This window comes from Myotis lucifugus, unplaced genomic scaffold (assembly GCF_000147115.1).
Source record: "Myotis lucifugus unplaced genomic scaffold, Myoluc2.0 scaffold_257, whole genome shotgun sequence".
NCBI lineage: Eukaryota > Metazoa > Chordata > Mammalia > Chiroptera > Vespertilionidae > Myotis > Myotis lucifugus.
The window spans coordinates 363,254-382,155 of record NW_005871305.1 but is presented as its reverse complement, the minus strand read 5'-3'; the positions used below and the strand labels follow the sequence as shown (position 1 = coordinate 382,155).

At 40.1% G+C, this 18,902-nt stretch overlaps 1 protein-coding gene across 1 annotated transcript in view; it reads left to right on the top strand.

The window, feature by feature from the left end:
• Positions 1 to 135: 135 nt before the first annotated feature.
• The window catches only part of ABCB4 (ATP binding cassette subfamily B member 4), a 66,168-nt gene continuing 47,401 nt past the window's right edge, over positions 136 to 18,902 (top strand). The window contains exons 1-7 of the mRNA XM_014464613.2: positions 136 to 220; positions 3,797 to 3,851; positions 6,491 to 6,641; positions 12,681 to 12,738; positions 14,009 to 14,200; positions 15,283 to 15,454; positions 16,957 to 17,081. Of these exons, the coding sequence (XP_014320099.1) occupies positions 138 to 220; positions 3,797 to 3,851; positions 6,491 to 6,641; positions 12,681 to 12,738; positions 14,009 to 14,200; positions 15,283 to 15,454; positions 16,957 to 17,081 (836 nt within the window). The 5' untranslated portion in view covers positions 136 to 137. The remainder of the gene's footprint in view (positions 221 to 3,796; positions 3,852 to 6,490; positions 6,642 to 12,680; positions 12,739 to 14,008; positions 14,201 to 15,282; positions 15,455 to 16,956; positions 17,082 to 18,902) is intronic.

Below are 18,902 nucleotides of genomic sequence, written 5' to 3'. Positions count from 1 at the left end.
GCGGGGACCCTCCCCCCGGCGCCCCGGCCCCCGCACCCCCGGCGCCCCGGCGGGACCCCTCCGGCGGGGGCCGCGGGGAGGCCGGCTGCCGGGGCGGGGGCCCTGGGACTGCAGCTGTGCTCTCTCCCCAGGCAGCGATGGATCTGGAGGCGGGAAGGAACGGCACGGCCCGGCGCCCCAGGAGAGCGGGAGGCGACTTGGAGCTGAGGAGCAACAGCAGGTACAGCCCCGCGGGCACCCGGTCCCGTTACGCGCGAGTCGGCCGCGCCGAATCCGGCCGCGGACGGGAGTTCACAAAACCTGCTCGGTGCCTGGGCCTGGGTCTCGGAGCCCCTGTGGGCGTCTCGCCTGCGATCGGACCTTTCCCGAGGAATGTCCCTGCGGCTCCTGGCGCCGCGGGCGGGCTCGGGAAGAGGCTGTCTTTCCAGGCGCCCGCTTCCCTTTGTCAGGGTGGTTCGGGGAATATCTCTTGTATAACAATCCTGGTGTTATATAACTCAAAACTTTTACAAACAACTTTCGTAAACATCATCTGCTTTTTCATGCTTATGGAGCATCAAACATTCGCGGCGGATGGGTGCGCTTTTAGATCCAGGGCCGGGAAGCTGGTCCCCCTCCTCCCCCTCCTTAGTCCTCTTCCTCCTGTCTTACCCCTTCCCCCTCCTCCCAGAGCCGGGCGGGTTCCGCGTTTCTCAGCCCCGGGCCTTGAGGTGGGGAGGGGGGCCCTTGGGCAGCCTCATTCTTCCGTACCCCGCGCTTCCAAATCAGTTTTTGTTCCAATACAAGGCGGGGAGGGGGGGAGCTCAGGGCTTCCTTTGCTTGCGCGTCTTTCTCCCGGTGCTGGCTCTTTGGTTCCCGGGGGGCCCCTGTTAAGTGCACTTCACAGGCCTTTGTAGGAGCAGAAGCAACCGGTCAGTGGAGTGCTGTCTTTGTTTCCTCTTTCACTGTGGGAATAGTGAATCATTTTCGCCTTCGGCCTCGAATAGTTTATGAGGCAGTTATGTATGGCCTCTGAGTTCACACCAGGCCATCCAGAACTAAATGACCCGTGTCACGGAGTAATCACCCAGGGAGACACATTTATCAAGTTCCCTAGTGTGTCCTCAAGCTGCAAGGGGCCTGATTAGCCAACTGAAATATGCCTATCTGATGTTGGAACCGAAGCATCATTTTAGTCTGTTGGCTTCTTCTTCCAGTGATATTGCTCTGTTCCTTCTGAGTACCGTGACACTCATTCATGGAAAGTTTAGTTTGCCCCGTAGAACTGGAAAACGGATGTATGGTGGAATTTCTACCGGAAAGATCCGGTATTCATCAGTTGGCACTTTAGTCTGGGATTGACTGTGACTCTATAAATAGGTGGCATTTTCACCAGGAAGGCTATTTATGTATTGCTTTGGCTGAACATTTGATAAGTGTACAAAGGAGCTCTCCCTGAAGGAAAAAAAAAATGCAGTAACACTCCAAAACCTAAGGAAGTTCTCAGAAATGGAGCTCACAGCCTTGTGCTGGAGAGAAGAAAACAGTTCAAAAGGGAATGCAGGACGTTAAGAAGACAATAAGCCTGCAAAGTTATGAAATTAAATGTAATGAGGCTACTTTTTATAAAAAGCTTCTGCATTCAAAGGAAGTTAAGCTCACCTCAGTCATCTAGGGAAAATGGAAACTTCGTTATATGCTTATTCCAGTCATGCCGCTACTGCCTGTGGCACGTTCATATAAACATAGTTTGTGGCAGATGTCTGCCCTTTGATTTAAGCAAATGTTCTAAATAATTTGGGATCAAGTTTTATGAGTTAACTTTATCAAGCCAAATAAATGAATTTTATAAACACACACACACACACACACACACACAATTCTGCCCTCATGGAATGAACTGACATTATTGTGTGGCGGGCAGACATAAATAATACACAGGCTAAATAAGTAAACTACAGTAAATGTCAGAAGATAACGAATGCTATGGAAAAACATTAGTCAAGAGTAAGGACATCAAGAGGGTGACGAGGAAGTAGTGTGTAGTTTTAAATAGGGCGGTTAAGGTAGGTCTCATTGAGGAGGCAGTGTTTGAGCACAGATTTGAAAGAAATGAGAGGAGAGCGAGTGTGGGTGTCTGAAGAGAGCTCTCCTGGCAGAGGCGTCTGAGAGTGTGAAGACCCTGCGAGGGGAGGATGCTGGCTGTGTTCACAGGACAGCAGAGAGGCCAGGGTGGCGGGAGCAGAGGAAGCAGAGGTGGCGGTGGGAAGTGCGGTCGGAGAGGTAACAAGGCCCTAGCGGCCAATGTAGGGGTTTTGGATTTTACATCTGAGAAAAATGGGAGCCATTGTAGGCTTTAGAGCAGAGGCTCAGCATAGGCTGACTTGAGTTTTTAAATGAATTGGGCTGGCTGCTGTGTTGAGGTACATTAAAGTGGGCATTCTAGTAAGTGGAAGTAGAGAGACTAGGCAGGCATTCTCCTGGGCTAATGGAATAGCAATGAAAGTGGTGAGCAGTGGTTGAATTCTGGATGTGTTTTGAATGTAGAGTAAACAAGATTTCCTGACACCACTCCCCACACCCTTTAGAAGAGTGGCCTTTCCTATTTTTAGAACAATATGTTTCTTTAGCCAAAGAAGAATTTACAGTAGTCCCCCTTATCCATGGGGAATATCTTCCAAGACCCTCCAGTCGGTGCTTGAAACTTCAGATAGTACTAAACCCTATATTAGTATATTATGTTTTTTCTATACATACATACCTATGATAAAGTTTAATTTATAAATTAAGCACAATAAGAGATGAACAATAATAACTAAATGAAATAGAGCAATTATAACAATATACTGTAATAAAAGTTATACAGGGTGGGGCAAAAGTAGATTTACAGTTATTCATATGGAAAAGAACAATAATTAATAAATACTAAATAAGAATAAACTCTGAGTTTCGAGTACTCACAACAATAAACCTACTTTTGCCCCCACCGTATGAATGATCTCTCTCTCTCTCTCTCTCTCTCTGTCAAAATATCTTATCATACTGTACTCACCCTTCCTCTTCTTGTGATGATGTGATATGATAAAATGCCTAATTAAGTCAAGAACTTTCACCTTTTCACTTAAAGAAAGCACTTTATGGCTTCTCTTTGGCATATCCAAATTGCCAGCATCACTATTCTTGCACTTGGGTCATTATTAAGTAAAATAAGCTGACTTGAACACAACACTGTGATAGCACAACAGTCAATCTGATAACTGACAAATTGACTACTAAGTGACTGACAGGGGGGTAGCATCTACAGCATAGATACACTGGACAAAGTGATGATTCACGTCCTGGGCAGGATGCAGCAGAACAGCGTGAGATTTCATCACGCTACTCAGAATGGCATACAATTTAAAACTTATGAATTGTTTATTTCTGGAATTTTCCATTTAATATTCTCAGTCCACAGTTGGCTGTAACTGAAACTGCAGAAGGCAAAACTGTGGATAGGGAAGGGTGACTACTGTAATCCATTTGACAGGCACTGTTAACATGCTCATCTTCCCTCTGTGTTTGAGCTCTGTAAGGCAGGTGACCCTTTCTGTTTACCCAGACAGTCCTGTAGTACCTTGGACAGTTACCTTAGTTAAAAGGGGATTGCCTTTAAAGTATTTGTTAAACTGGGTAATTTTTATAATTTGCAGCCATCACTGTTTTATATTAGAAATATTATAAAAGTTGAATATGATAACTACTGAAATTTATATTCAGTTGACTGTGAAATATTTGTAACAGTTTTAAATTAAAGCAATTCTATATTTTTTTTCAGCAACCAAGACAGGAAAGAAACGAAGAAAGTGAATTTAATTGGACCATTAACATTGGTAAGCTATGGAATAGTAAATGTGATCATTCTTTCCTTCGTTCAGATTTGGTGTCTTGAATCGATAGTTACTGAGCCAGGACTTTAAGACTGTCTACAGGCAGCGATAGAGTTTCCCTGCTGCACCCGCGCTGTCTTAGGTCGGCTCATTGCAGTCACGGCTCATATTCTCAAGGTGGATGATAAAAGAGGCAGGGGTAGGCTGGCTGTGAAACAGAGCAGAGCTGACTGGTTCACAGGGAAATTTAAAATAGGACTTGTGTTTGCAGCACCAAACAAACTAACCCATTTCAGAAAAAAATATATCTCTGCATGTGTTTCACAAAACCCCACAAATTCAGCTTAAAATAAGATTGCATATAGCGTGATCATTAATCATAGAAAATTTAAAATAAGAAATCTGTGTTCACATTTGGCATCCAAGAAAACATTAAATATAGAGTAACTACTAGGGATTTAGATTATGTGCAACACAATTCTCAGAGGTTTCTGTCGGTACAAGGTAAGACAAGATGTTTTTGGAAAAAGTCTAATCTGTTTTTCATTTGTAATATGTCTCAGAGAGGCAGCCCAAGAAAATGTTTGCCCACTTTTTAAAAAATATATATTTTATTGATTTTTTACAGAGAGGAAGGGAGAAGGATAGACAGTTAGAAACATCAATGAGAGAGAAACATCGATCAGCTGCCTCCTGCACACCTGCTACTGGGGATGTGCCCGCAACCAAGGTACATGCCCTTGACTGGAATCGAACCTGGGACCCTTCAGTCCTCAGGCCGATGCTCTATCCACTGAGCCAAACCGGTTAGGGCTGTTTGCCCACTTTTGATGAATATGTGTTTCATATGATGACAGCCATTACTCGAAAGAAGTTGGTATTAAGTGGCATCAGTTGAATTCCCCACCATAATAAGTAAATGGGTAAAAGACAGCAAAACATCCTAGGTTTCGAGCCTCATTGAAGATTTCCCATGTCACAAAGCCCCTATTCATTCTCTTTCCCTTATTCTCATAATGTTTTTGTCTCGGTAAGAGGTGTTGGTTTTTTTTTTTAATTGAATGCTTTAGAGAATAAATAGTAAAACTAGTTCTGGTTTTAATGCACCAGTTTTAAATCTGCCTCTTACATAAAATACCCCAAACCTTAAAGTAGAAACATGGAAAATTTCATCTGAATTTAAAAGTTAAAATTTAAATTAAGTTTAAATGTAATCTTTTTCAAACTCTGAATAGATATTTTTTGTGTCCTGAAAGAGGTTCAGGACAGAATGCTACTCTTTTTCTTGCCTATTTTTTCTCTCTTTTTTATTTTTCAATGACAGTTGACATACAATATTATATCAGTTTTAGGTATACAACATAGTGATTAGACATTTACAAAACTGTACTATAAAGGAGTTTGCAATGCATTGTTTTGTTGAAAATCATTGACAAATATCTAGGTTTACTTAGGATATTGCTATGAAATTTGTGTCATTTTAAGCTTAAATACAAAACTTTTTATTAAGCAATTTGAGAAGCACTTAAAACATTCTTCAATGTCATATAAATGTCCAGTAAAGGGAATAGTACACCACTACCGATCCTGTGTTTGTAACTGTAGCCCACAGACCCAAGTGCTCTGTCTCCCTCCCCAGGAGCCACTAAATTGAACCTCGGGGACACAGTTCCCCTTTGTAGCAATTACAGGGACCCTTCTCCATTTGCTCTTGACTTTACCTCCTCCCCTTGTTTCGCCCCAAGCTCCACCTGGCTCTGACCCTTTGCCTCTGTTGGCACTCTGGCGTGCCTGTGTGTTTGATGATGGAATTTGGCCTTCCCATACGGAACTTTGGGAACTCTCTGAGAACAGTTTGCACACATTCCCCCTCCCCACCATGTGTGTCTGACCTCAGCCTGCCCGTCATATTGGCCCTGTCTGACCCAACTTTCGCTCTCAAGGACCCCATGCTGCCAAGTCTGACTCATCACCCATTCTCCCAATGACCGTTCCTTGTCCCCAAAAGGGGGATAGGTGGGGTGAGGAAAATGGGTAGAAGGAAAATATTAAAAAGGGGGGAGAGATGCAAGGGACAGAGGGAAGATATAGAAGTGGAAAATTAAGAGAATGAAGATGCAGTCTGGAAGGCAGCAGAGGAAAGAAGAATAAAGAAAGAGCCATAGAACCATTGATCTAAAATGCGGAAAGTGAGAAACTGGAGAGGACTAAAAAGACAGTGAGGGAAGAGTCTTTGGAGCATTGTGACACTGATCAGCTGCTTGGTTCTTGGGTGTTGTGCACTCCACTGTGTCCCCCTCTAAGTGATAGTACTAAGTACATTGTACATGGGTAGTACTAAGACCAAGGTCCTTGGTGTGGCCCACGGCCTTTCTCCCTCTCTCTAATGTCATCTCCCACACTTGGCACTGAGCACTTCATGCAGTTTCTAGTCACCTCGGTGTTCTAAGCCTCTTGCATCACTACTCTTGCACTTGGGGCCATTATTAAGTCAAATAAGCTGACTTGAACACATTGAGAATTTTACATAACTATTACAAATGTGCTGACCTTAAATAAAAATCCAAAGAACATGTAATTGTGGAAAAGGGAAAGTCTGTCCCACAAGGTAAAATAAGTATTATTTTATTTCCTTTTTTTAGTTTCGATACTCCGATTGGCAGGATAAATTATTTATGTCCCTGGGCACAATCATGGCCATAGCTCACGGATCAGGTCTCCCCCTCATGATGATAGTATTTGGAGAAATGACCGACAGATTTGTTATTACTGCAGGAAACTTCTCCTTTCCAGGTAAGCATTTCTCTACTTTTTTTTTTTTAATTCACAGTACTCCTTTAAGTACATGAAGGATTAGAAATAGATTTTGTTCTTCACTGTGTACTTGTGTAATGATTTAGCCATCTGGGTGACTTTAGATATTATGGAAGTTGTAAAATTCTCAGAAAATTCCTCAAATAGTCATTTAAATTTTAAGAAATAGGTGTTTGCTGTTTGAAAGGATGAGGAAATATACAGAATGCTTTGCCTCTAAATAAAGTCAGGCTGTCGCTCTATTTTAGGACGGGGGAACTGTAACAGTATCCATCCCATTAGTGATCCCTGGTGAATTTCAGAATACACCAGTTAGCCGGCAGTGCTTCCTAGCTGTGCTCAGCTTGTAGATATGTTTCTGCTTTTCTTTTTTCTCTTCCCCACCCTTTTTGTTAAAATTATAGCCATTTTTTGTGATTAAATTTAGATCAACCAGGTTGGTTAGAACTTGATGTAGCACTTGACTAAAGGGTGAATGGATTCAATAGGAGAATGATGCAGACACACCAAAAGGACTATCATTACTGAAGGGCCGGAGGAGTCCCACAAGTTAATGTCATCTAAAGAGAGGCTGTGGCAACAGCATGGGCGTGAGGTTCCAATGGACAGAGCTATTTTTCATATTAGTCAAATTCCACATAGAAAGGAAGAGTTCCATGCTTTGTACCAATCCCTAAGACTTCATTCCTCCGTGTGAGCATTAGACTGAAGAAGACTGAATGGAACTTTATTGGTACACAGATGGTAGAATATAAAGACAAAATACCGATAAAGGAAAGGTAGCTTTCATAGCAAAGAACCTAAGAAAAAGTGGACCCCCATCATTTAGAGAATATTCGGTAAGAGTTTTCAGGGTTCACTGACTGAGCACTATAATATTTCGTTAGCACTGTAGAATGCAAGTGTGAATACCTAAGAGAGGGCCTATTTACATAAATAGTGATAAACATTAATGCCTTTTAGAAAGTAAAAGCATCCTTTGAATTTTAAGGAAAGCTCCTACAAAACCAGTGTGTGTTGTTTTTTTATTCTTAAGTACGCTGCCCCTGAGAAGACCCTCTTTATAATAAAAATAACCACAGTAATAGCAATCTTTTATTGTATTTTTTATCTGCTAGGTCCTGTTTCACTTAACCCTCACAAGAACAGTCCTACGCAGTGGGTAATATTATCCTCTGTGACAGATGAGGCTAGGAGAGGATAAATAACTTGTCCAAAGTTACTTAGTTGGTGAGCATGAGGACAGAATTCAAATCCAGGTCTCTCTGCCATCCAAACCATGCTCATCATGACCAACCATGTAAATACAGTACACTGCCAGATGTGAATAATTTTGCTTTCTCTTTTAAAAAGAAACGTGTTTGAGAAAGTTAAATGGATTACCTATGTTTAACCAGTGACCAGAATTTTAACATAAATACCAGAAAGGTAAATATGGAATTAATTTAGGATAGTTTAAAAAATATTTAAGTGAATGAGGGGTAGGAGTTTTCTATTGACTTTTTAGAAATTCTATAGACCTGTTATGCTTGATTATGTAGATGTATAAAGCAGGATGATGTCCACATTCAGGCAAATTAATCCAAAATTGGTTTCAATTCAGGGTTTAAAAAATTCACATTAATAGATGAATGGCTAAACAAAATGTGGTATCCCAGACAATGGAATAATAGCCTTAAAAAGGAAGGGAATTCCAAAACATGCTACAACATGAATAAACCTGGAGGACATTATGCTAAGTGAAATAAGCCAGTAACAAAAGTACAAATACTGTATGATTTCACTTATATGAGGTATACAGAGTAGTCAAGTTCATTGAAACAAAAAGTAGAATAGTGGTTACCAGGCACTGGAGGGAGGTGGGAATGAGGAGTTGTTGTTTAATGCATTGAGTTGCATTTTGGAACATAAAAAGTTCTGGAGATTGGTTATACAACTGTGTGAATATGCTAAACACTATTGACCTGTACACTTAAAGCTGGTTAAGATGGTTAATTTTATCACAAATAAACTTTTTAAAAAATCAAATTAAAACAATGCAACACATTCATCACAGATAAGTTAGCATTTGTGCTGATTTTATTAGTCTTGTTTTTAGAATACCACAATACTCCTACAACTTTCTTATTTGGAGCAGTTTGCTTGTGTTTTTTTACTTGTTTCTAATTATGCAACTGAATTGCTTTGAAGCTGAACATGGCAGACAGGTGGCCCGTGCTGTGCCCAGGACCAAATTCAAGGTCTCTCTGGGGAATGGCACAAGCAAGTCGCTTACAGACCTGTGACTGCTGGAGTGCTAAATCAGCAGAGTTGCCAACTTATGTTCAGTAGCCTCCAAATGCTGTGACCCTTGGTCTTCCACAGCCACGTTTGTCACTAGGCCTATTGGCTGTCTTAGGGGACTTGGAAGGGGAAGTTCCTCCAATGTTTCTAATTTCAATGTCCACTCTTTGGTAGTTTGTGAAGATAATATTCTCATATCTCTTTGGAGAGAACAAAACCTTTACATTTCATACTCACTCTAGATCCAGAGAGATCATTGATATGTTTAGAGTTGTCGAGTTTAGCACCCATCGTGAAAGTTGGGAGAAGATAGAGTACTTAGCTGAGCTCCCTAGCTTATCTCATAGAGATCATGTTTATTTAGAGTCCATTCTTTAGAATTGTTGGATTCTTGGACACATAAATGGGAAGGGAATGTTAGAAGAAAAAAACAGTTTAAATTACAAGAGGGTCTGACAATGATTTATTGTAAGCAGAACCCGTCCCTGTCAACAGAATAAAGTCACTCTGTGACAAAGTCGTTCCCTCACAATGACTCAGTTGTGCAGAAACTATGCATAAAACATTCTGCATCCAAAACCTTAAGGACAGATTCGTAAGAAACAGTTTTTCTGCAGAGTATCAAGAACTTGATATATTTTATGCCAAGTCTATGTGACTGTAATAATCTAGGATAGTCTGTGGGGAAATCGATATGTTCTGCATGTCCTTGCATTGCCCTCGGTTTAAGAGGAAAATGCAGCCCTGGCTGGTTTGGCTCAGTGGATAGAGCATCAGCCTGTGGACTGAAGTGTCCTGGGTTCGATTCCGGTCAGGGGCACATGCCCAGGTTTCGGGCTCGATCCCCAGTAGAGGGGGCATGCAGGAGGTGGCCAATCGATGATTCTCTCTCATCATTGATGATTCTATCTCTACTTCCCCCTTCCTCTCTAAAATCAATTAAAAATATATTTTTTAAAAAGAGGCAAATTCATTTTGAGCCCCTTGTTACCTTAACTAACTACGTATGCTGCTAAGCTACCAGGACAAACACCATCTCTTTGTTTTGTGCTGAATATTTCTATATGGTAAAAGAAATTTTAGGCAGAATTGAAGAAGACAGACATTGATTTACTTTGAGACTCAAAAGTGACAGTCAGGACTCCCTATGCAATGTCTCCTTAAGTAATCCTTAAAGTATATAGTTATTACTTAGGCCCTTCACTCACCAGCTGCATGACTTGGGAAAGTTACTTAACCTCTATAGTTCTCATCTTTGAAGGTAATCATAGAATTAAATGAGATGTTTTATGTAAAGAGTTAAATGAGATGGTTTATGTAAAGTGCCTGGAACATAGTAAATGATCAATTAATATTGGGGAAAACTAGCTGTGGGAACTTGGAAATGAAATAACTACTCTAAAATTCTGTTTATTCATCTATAAAATGGATGAATGCTCTAGGAGCTCTCAAAAATGAATAGGCAGCTTCAATGAATTCCCCATTCCCTTGTCATGGGAGGCATTCAGGAAGATGAGAGTGAGAGTTCTCCATGTGGACGCATTAGAATCCAGTGGAGGTAGTTTTAGGAATATGATCTCTAGACTTAGTCACAGGTTCTGATTTATGGTGTTTGGTGGTGCCTGGACATCTGTAATTTTTCAAGCTCCCCATGTCATTTTAACAGGCAGATAGTGTTAAGAACTCCCAAACCAGATACCTATTTGGAGATTGTTTATGAGACAGAAGCATAACAGGTAACATCTGAGAGAACAGTTCTATGCCCTGTCCAGATCTAGAATCTCAGGAGATTTCTAGATCTAGAACACCAGATCTGGAACTGGTAATTCCAGTTCTGGCCTGGGACTCGAGAAAGAAGCAAGTCAAATTTGGAATGCCCATAAATTCCTATTTCCTAGGAGGGAGGATCAATTTCAATTATAATATCCTCATTGAGAGATTTTAAAAGTTTGAGATAGGTGTTGGAGGAGAGTAAAACTCATTTAAGATTTCTAAGTTCAAGGAAAAAATTAGCCCTGTATACAGCCCTAGCTGGTTTGGTTCAGTGGATAGTCCGTTGGCCTGTAGACTGAAGGGGCCCAGGTTCAATTCTGGTCAAGGGCACATGCCTGGGTTGCAGGCTCAATCCCCAGTAGGGGGTGTGCAGGAGGCAGCCAACCAATGATTCTCTTTCATTGATGTTTCTATCTCTCCCTCTCCCTTCCTCTCTGAAATCAATAAAAATATATTTTAAAAATTTAGCCCTGTATACATATACCTGGAGGTTTCCCAAGGTTTTGCACAATGATTTTACAAGTACCACAGCACAGCTTTAGGATAGCTTGTCTACCTCTAATTCCAAACACAGCTCCAATTTGGCATATCAAAGGTACATATTTAAGAACTCAGAAGGAAATGAACACATAGAACTGAACTGATAAGAATGGGAGTAAAATAGGGCATGTTTCCTCCAGGATCTGATAGCTGAGGGAGAGCTAGAGTAATAAGCACTTTACTGTGAACATCAGTAGAATTTATAATCTTGAGGGGAAAAATTATGCCTGGTAATTGATCCTTAGAGTAGTTTGAGTTTTAAATAAATTTCAACCTTATCTCCCTTTGGAAGAAGATAAGGAGGATACACAGAACCCAGAAAACATGACCTCTGGGTTATTTACACATGATAAAAGAACAAAGATTAACTAGTTTCTCTCCTAGCATCATGGGAGATGGGAAATATCTACCCTGGTATGTTTTTTCACCAATACCATAGTGATGATACTTTATCCTATTATTCTGTGGATGCAATAGATATGGGCTGTTTCCTCCCCCCACCCCCCACTTTGTGTTTTTTTAAAAGTGAAAATAAGTGATTACCACATGAATCAATCAGCATAGTATAGTGTTAGGAGCTGTACAGTACACTGTTCGAACTCTCAGCCTTTTGCTGGCTGTGTGACTTTGGGTAAGTTGCTTTATCTCTCTGTGCCTCAATTTCCTCACCTGTACCATGGGGATTTCTACAACAGTCCTACCTCAGAGGGTTGTTGTGAAAATTAAGTGAATTAATATATGTAAACTCTTTTCAATAAATGCTAGCTATAATGAAAACCAGGACAGCACACTGACATTTTTATCAAATTAGCTCAAATTAATGGATAATATATTTCCTTCTAATTAATACTGCTTTAAAAATACCAGAATACAGTTTTGCTAGTAAGCAAGACATGGAACGCAGGATAATGACTCATTGCCAACGATCATTAAGATCTTGTCTTGAGGTTTTCTTCCTTTACAATGCAAGCAATTCAGCCTTTCTATTACTTAGGTCATGAGGAAGCATGTCAGGGAAAACACACATATATTAAAATAAAATTTACAGGAGCAAGTATCTGTCAAGTCCTTTGAGCCATTTAGAAAAGAGGGCCCCTTAAATCCTGTATTTTCTGTTTGGACCGTTTCTTTTTTCCTCCTCTGCCTTCTGAGGCTTCTCTACTGCCTTAGGAAGCTGCTTTGCTGAAGGCCCCTCTACTGCCTTCAGAAGCTGCTTTGCTGAAGGCCGCAGACCCGTAGGATGGGGGAAGAACCTGGGAGGGCTTATCTTCCCTATCTGGAGCCTCCATGTCCTGCACCTAAACCCTTGGGTTGTTTCCTTGAGTAAAGTGAAGAGAAAAGAGTTTTAAAACCCAGCAATATCTATTAATAGTTCAACCTTTCAAAAATGTCTCATTTTTGTTTCATTTTGTTTTTATTTAGTGAATTTTACATTGTCAATGTTAAATCCAGGCAGAATTCTGGAAGAAGAAATGACTAGGTAATTGGCTAATATATATATATACTCTTTATCTTTTGTTATACTCTTTAACCTATTATTATAATTTATACCACCCCCAACCCCACCATTTGAAGTAAGTTGCATACATCATGCCCTTCACTAATAAATACTTCAGTGTGGATCTTAAGAATAGGATATTTTCTTCATAACCATAGTACGGTTATCAACTTCAGTAAATTTAATATTGATATTCTACTTTGATCTAATCTACCACCTGCATTCCAATTTTGTTAGCTGATCCAATAATGTCATTTATGGCATTTCCCCCCTATTTTAGCCTTCTTAGTGGAAATCTCAAAAGCCTGTAACATAATGTTTGTGTGTTTAACATATCAATTAAAGTTGCTGATATAAATGAGTACTATCTGTATGTGATAGCAGGCCTGAAAGGCTCTATCTGGAAGATGTTTGTAAAATTGTATAAAAAGTGTACTTGAAATTATTCAAACTGAATTTATTATTTTTAAAGATACTAACTTTCGCCCTAGCTGGTTTGGCTCAGTGGATAGAGTGTCAGCCTGTGGACTGAAGGGTCCTGTGTTCAATTCTGGTCAAGGGCACATGCCCGGGTTGTGGGCTCAATCCCCAGTAGGGGGGGTGCAGGAGGCAGCCTATCAATGATTCTCTCTCATCATTGATGTTTCCATCTCTCTCTCCCTTTCCCTTCCTCTCTGAAATCAATAAGACTATATTATAAAATAAAAGATACTAACTTTCCTCTAATTTAGTTAAGCCCTCACTCCAAATTAATATAAAATTTTAGCACACTATTAAATACCCCCCCCCAAATTCTGCCAAATAAAAAGAGGGTTTTCTTGTTTCTTTGTGTGAACAATATGAGAAAACTTAACTAAGAAATATTTAACATGGTCAATCTGTTTATTCCTTCATTTGCAATATGTTGAACAGTAGTGAACTTTTTCAGTACAAGATATGCGAGTCTAGAATATTAATTGTAAAAAAAGAATCAAATTGTATCTATAAATTATCAATATCAGTTTTAAAATGATTCATTAACACCACTATTTTTTGCAGTTAGCCAAAAAAATTTATCTGGTTTCTTTGGCTGATAATTCAAGTAAATCAGTTTGCCTTCGTCTTCTTATAATCTAAGAAAAGAAAAAGAAACTTTAATGTGTATTTGTTTTAATGGCCTACATAATTTTATTTATTCCCAATTCTGAAGATTACTCCTGAAAGAGATGAATAAAGAACAGTATATAAAAGAAACTTTCTAATTATTTTCCAGATATGCATATTATTACTCAGGACTAGGTGCTGCAGTTCTCATTGCTGCCTATATACAAGTTTCATTTTGGACTTTGGCAGCCGGCCGACAGATTAGGAAAATTAGGAAAGAGTTTTTTCATGCTGTTCTCCGACAAGAAATAGGCTGGTTCGACATCAACGACACCACTGAACTCAATACACGGCTAACAGAGTAAGTGTATAGTTAATGTTATACTTGTGTGAAGAGATTAACCACTAACTGTGAACATTTGTCATGGGAGGATTTTTAAATGGAAAAAGTACTAGGTTAAGTATCTGATATAACACCAAGAACAGATAGATGATCTGACAGCGATTTCCAGCACTGACAGCCTATGCCACAGCATATTTTCTTTATCTGTTAGTTTTTCTCCTTAGTTGTAGAGTAAGTTTATTTGAGGACTGAGCTCACATCCTGTATACTTGTTTATCTCTCATGGAGCTTACCACACGGCCTGGCAGACGTTACATACTCAATTAAGATGGTTGAATGAATGAATTCATGATTGAATGAATTCACAAAGACGCTCTTCTTAGTAATTGCTGATTCTTGACTTACTCATCAATTTGAGGGCCTACTATGTGCCAAACACGAGGTATTTGTGATATACCCGTGACCCAAAGACCTCTGCCATCTTATTGCTTACATTCCAGTAGGGGGAGATAGATGACAAACTTTTCTTACTGGAGGTCCTGGGGAGAGTGGAGTGAGAAAATGAGGTCAAAAAGGAGTGAAGGTCAAGGCATTTGGGACCTGGTTGGCCTCAGTAAGGACTTCATCGTTCACTCTGAGTGAAATGGGCAGCGATGGCGCATGTTTTGATCTGAGGAGTAGCTTGTTCAGACTTCCAGTTTCAAAGGATCACACTGGCTGCCGTTTTGAGGATCGAGTGGATGGAAAACAGGGCCAACGGTAGAAGGAAGGAGCACTTCCCTATTATCATAATGCTCTTCCTAACTTCTGCTTTTAGTCAGATTGGCTCATCTTCAGAATGTTAATGCTCCTTGTATAGGATTTATGAGTTTAATAGCATCCACTTTAATGATATTAATGTCTGAGAAGCATGAACTAATCCTGAATTTCTTCCTTTGTACAGTATTTAGGTGGGGAAAGTATCATTCGAGAGGCTAAGACTCTGAAAGAGGCTTGCAGTGTCTGAACAAGTCTGACCTGTCTGTGTCTGTTAGATGTCTGCTTCACCTCTCTAACTGAAGACCTCCTGCCTGTAACCACTTAGGTGTGATCTTTTTTAGTGACATCTCCAAAATCAGTGAAGGAATTGGTGACAAGGTTGGAATGTTCTTTCAAGCAATAGCCACGTTTTTTGCAGGATTCATAGTGGGGTTCATGAGAGGATGGAAGCTCACCCTTGTGATAATGGCCATCAGCCCTATCCTGGGACTCTCTGCAGCTGTTTGGGCAAAGGTACGTGAAACGGGGGCTTTTTCACGTGTGTGAACCCACACCTGCAGTTATTTGAAAGATGTGGGATCCCAGTGCTTGTAATTGTGCAAATCGGTGTTAAATGTCGGTCGAAACCACATTTCGAAGCATGTTGTTAATCTGGTGCTTTACTAAGAAAATTTATTTCAAATGTGATTCAAAATGTCACCGTTTTTACTTCAGTTACAGATTTTTTACACTGCTGTTATTTCTTTGTTAAATTTTCTGGCACAATATCTTAAATTACATGTAAGGTTTGTGTCCTTATTTGAGGAAACACAATTTTAAAATATAACATACCTCTGAACTATTCTGTGAATATAAAAAATTTAAATAAAGTTTGGATTGATTGATTTTTAATTGAGTGGCACTCTGCCACATTTGCCTTACAGTAAAATACACATAACCCGTTCTACTTCAGCCACAGGTGAGAAATTTTACCGGCATTTTTTGCTCACTCTGGAATTGATCATTTACTTAACACATTGTGGACCAGTAGTTTTATTGCTAGCTTTACCCAGTGGCCAGATAAGTTTCTATTGAACGAGTACAAAAAACGCTTTACATAAATGTTAAAGGCACGCTTTAAAATTAAATACCGCCGTAACCGGTTTGGCTCAGTGGATAGAGCATCGGCCTGCGGACCGAACGGTCCCAGGTTCGATTCCGGTCAAGGGCATGTACCTTGGTTGCGGGCACATCCCCAGTAGGAGGTGTGCAGGAGGCGGCTGATCGATGTTTCTCTCTCATCGATGTTTCTAACTCTCTATCTCTCTCCCTTCCTCTCTGTAAAAAATCAATAAAATATATATTTAAAAATAAAAATAAATAAAAAATTAAATTAAATACCCATTGCATTTTGAAGTTATTTATTACATGTTCTTACAAACTAACATCTTTTTAAAGTATGATACTTTGTAAAACACTGTGTAATATGAAGTGGAACTGAACAAAGCTGGCAAATTCTCGTGATCCGTCCACAATGTGTTAATAAACTACTGGTATCTATTTTGTTTTTATTCTTTCCTTTATCTTTCTCCCACAATATCTTGTTAGCCATCTTATTATTCAGTAGAATGCCCAGAAGTACATCTGGAAATATCCTTTATAGTCATTAAAAATCATGGCAAAATTAAGGAAAGGATGGGCAATCCTTTCAAAGCAGTAAAGTTTTATTTTCATTTATTTTGCAATCAACAGAGAAAAAAACCGTAGATGTGGAACTTGAACTGTTTCCAAAAACGCGTGCTAGAGAGTAACATGTGAACTTCCTTTTCCTGATGCTCTTGGGGAGCATGTCACGAGGGTGGGTCTGAGTGGCCTGTGTAGAGTGGAGGAAGCCCCTGCTGGCGCACTGAGTGCCGTTTGCTTCATGACTTCCGTGTTTAGTAGAGGATAGGGTTGGGGGAGAAAGAGTAACTTTAAGGGTTGGCCTTTTAACGTCCCTCCCATACAAAAGTCATGAATGTTTCTCTCCTGTCCAGATACTCTCGGCATTTAGTGACAAAGAACTAGCCGCATATGCGAAAGCAGGCGCTGTGGCAGAAGAGGCTCTGGGCGCCATCCGGACTGTGATAGCCTTTGGGGGCCAGAACAAAGAGCTGGAAAGGTCAGGAAGGTTCTTTGCACACTTGCACATTTTGTTGTTCATTCTTTTGTGGAATGTGTTCACCACTTTCCTTTTCCTCATATTAAAACTCCCCCACAGTAGACAGGAACCTTCACTAATGGCTCGAGTTTAACGTCAGATTCTAAAACAGGGTTCTGACCCTCTATGTCCCATGGACTCCTTGGGCAGTCTGATGAAGCCCATGGACTCCCTCCTTAAAATAATGGTTTCAAATGCATAAAACAAAATAGGATTACAAGGGAAACCAATTATATTGAAGTTCAATTATCAAAATATTTTTAAATTGTAATCTAATAAATATGTCTCTTTTGTTAACATATATATATACACAAATATAAATATAAAAGGCTAAGTGACCGACCATACGTCTCTCTGACCATCTAACCCACCAACCAGTACATATGACACGCACTAGGAATTTAAAAATAAACATTGACTCGTGCATGCGCGATACATATAAAGCTCTCGCTGGTGCCAATTGCATGCGTGTGTTTCAATCTGTCATTGTCGATCATGAATTTGGTTGTTTTTGTTGACATTCAACGTGAACCGCATCGTGATTTATTCATTGACTGTCCGACCTACTGACCGGCCGATACATATGACGTGCACTGGCAATTTAAAAATAAACGTTGACTCGCAGTATATGTACTCTCAATACATATAAAGCTCTCGCTGGCACCAATCACACACGTGTTTTAATTTTATAATACTATATTATATATACTATTTTGACATGTAATTTTTTGCGGTAACATAATTACTGCACAAATCTTTCTTCTAATTAATTTCTTTAAATGTGCACAGATTCGTGCACTGGGCCACTAGTTAAATAATAAGAGCTAACCATTGGTCTGACAGGTACTCTAGTTCTGAAGTCGGGGTGTGAGTAAAATATATTTAAAGATATTTGTAGCAATTGTAACATGATAGGAAAATGATCTGGGATTTCTATTGGCAACAGAGTCACAGTTACTGCTCATACTACCGTGGTTTGTTGCCGGCATTGATCATGAAAGGAAATGCTAAATTTCAGTTAGAGGTTAATGAAAATAAATATGTAATTTTTTTCCCCATTCAAGTTCCTTGACCTTGGATCCCAGGTCAACTATCTCTGCTCTAAAGGAACTTGATATATAAAAAATCTAAATGTCAGAACAAAGCCCACTGATGAAGGGTACTCCCTCCACCAGTTTTCTCTAAATAATAACACCCCCTAATATAGCCAAAGCATAATTTTGTGTAAAGCATTTTCTTTTGCTGTTCTGTGGAACTCCTGATACCCACAACTCTGAAATAGAAACTCCTGGAAATTCTCCAGCATTAAAAGCCAAGTTTCCCTAATTTCCTCCATTTCCTTTTCTATTTTTCTATTCCTTAAGCCCTCTTCAAAACCACCACGTTCCTGGTTCTCTAACCTCTCCCTTTTTCTCTCTTACTGCTGCTTCCTGTACACAATAGCTCACACAGACCACACTAACCCTCAGTTGGACATCAGGATGTGAATGTAATCAGTGCCGCTCCATTAGCTGCAGTAAGCAAGCCGCCTAAGCGAAGGTAACTACAGCATGTCCACCACTGTCACCGGAGCTTTGTGTCACATTGGGGCCGATATAAATCTCCCTGCACATGGCTGGCTCAGGGCCCAGCCCAGGACTGGACCTGGCCTTCTGGCTGTCTCCCCGGGGACACAGCTCTGCTAAGTGAGTGCAGCGCCCAACACAGAAAAATACACTAAAGAGTTGAGTGCTTCAAGTAATTAAAAGGACAAACACTTTTTGGTGGCAGTATGCATTCTTT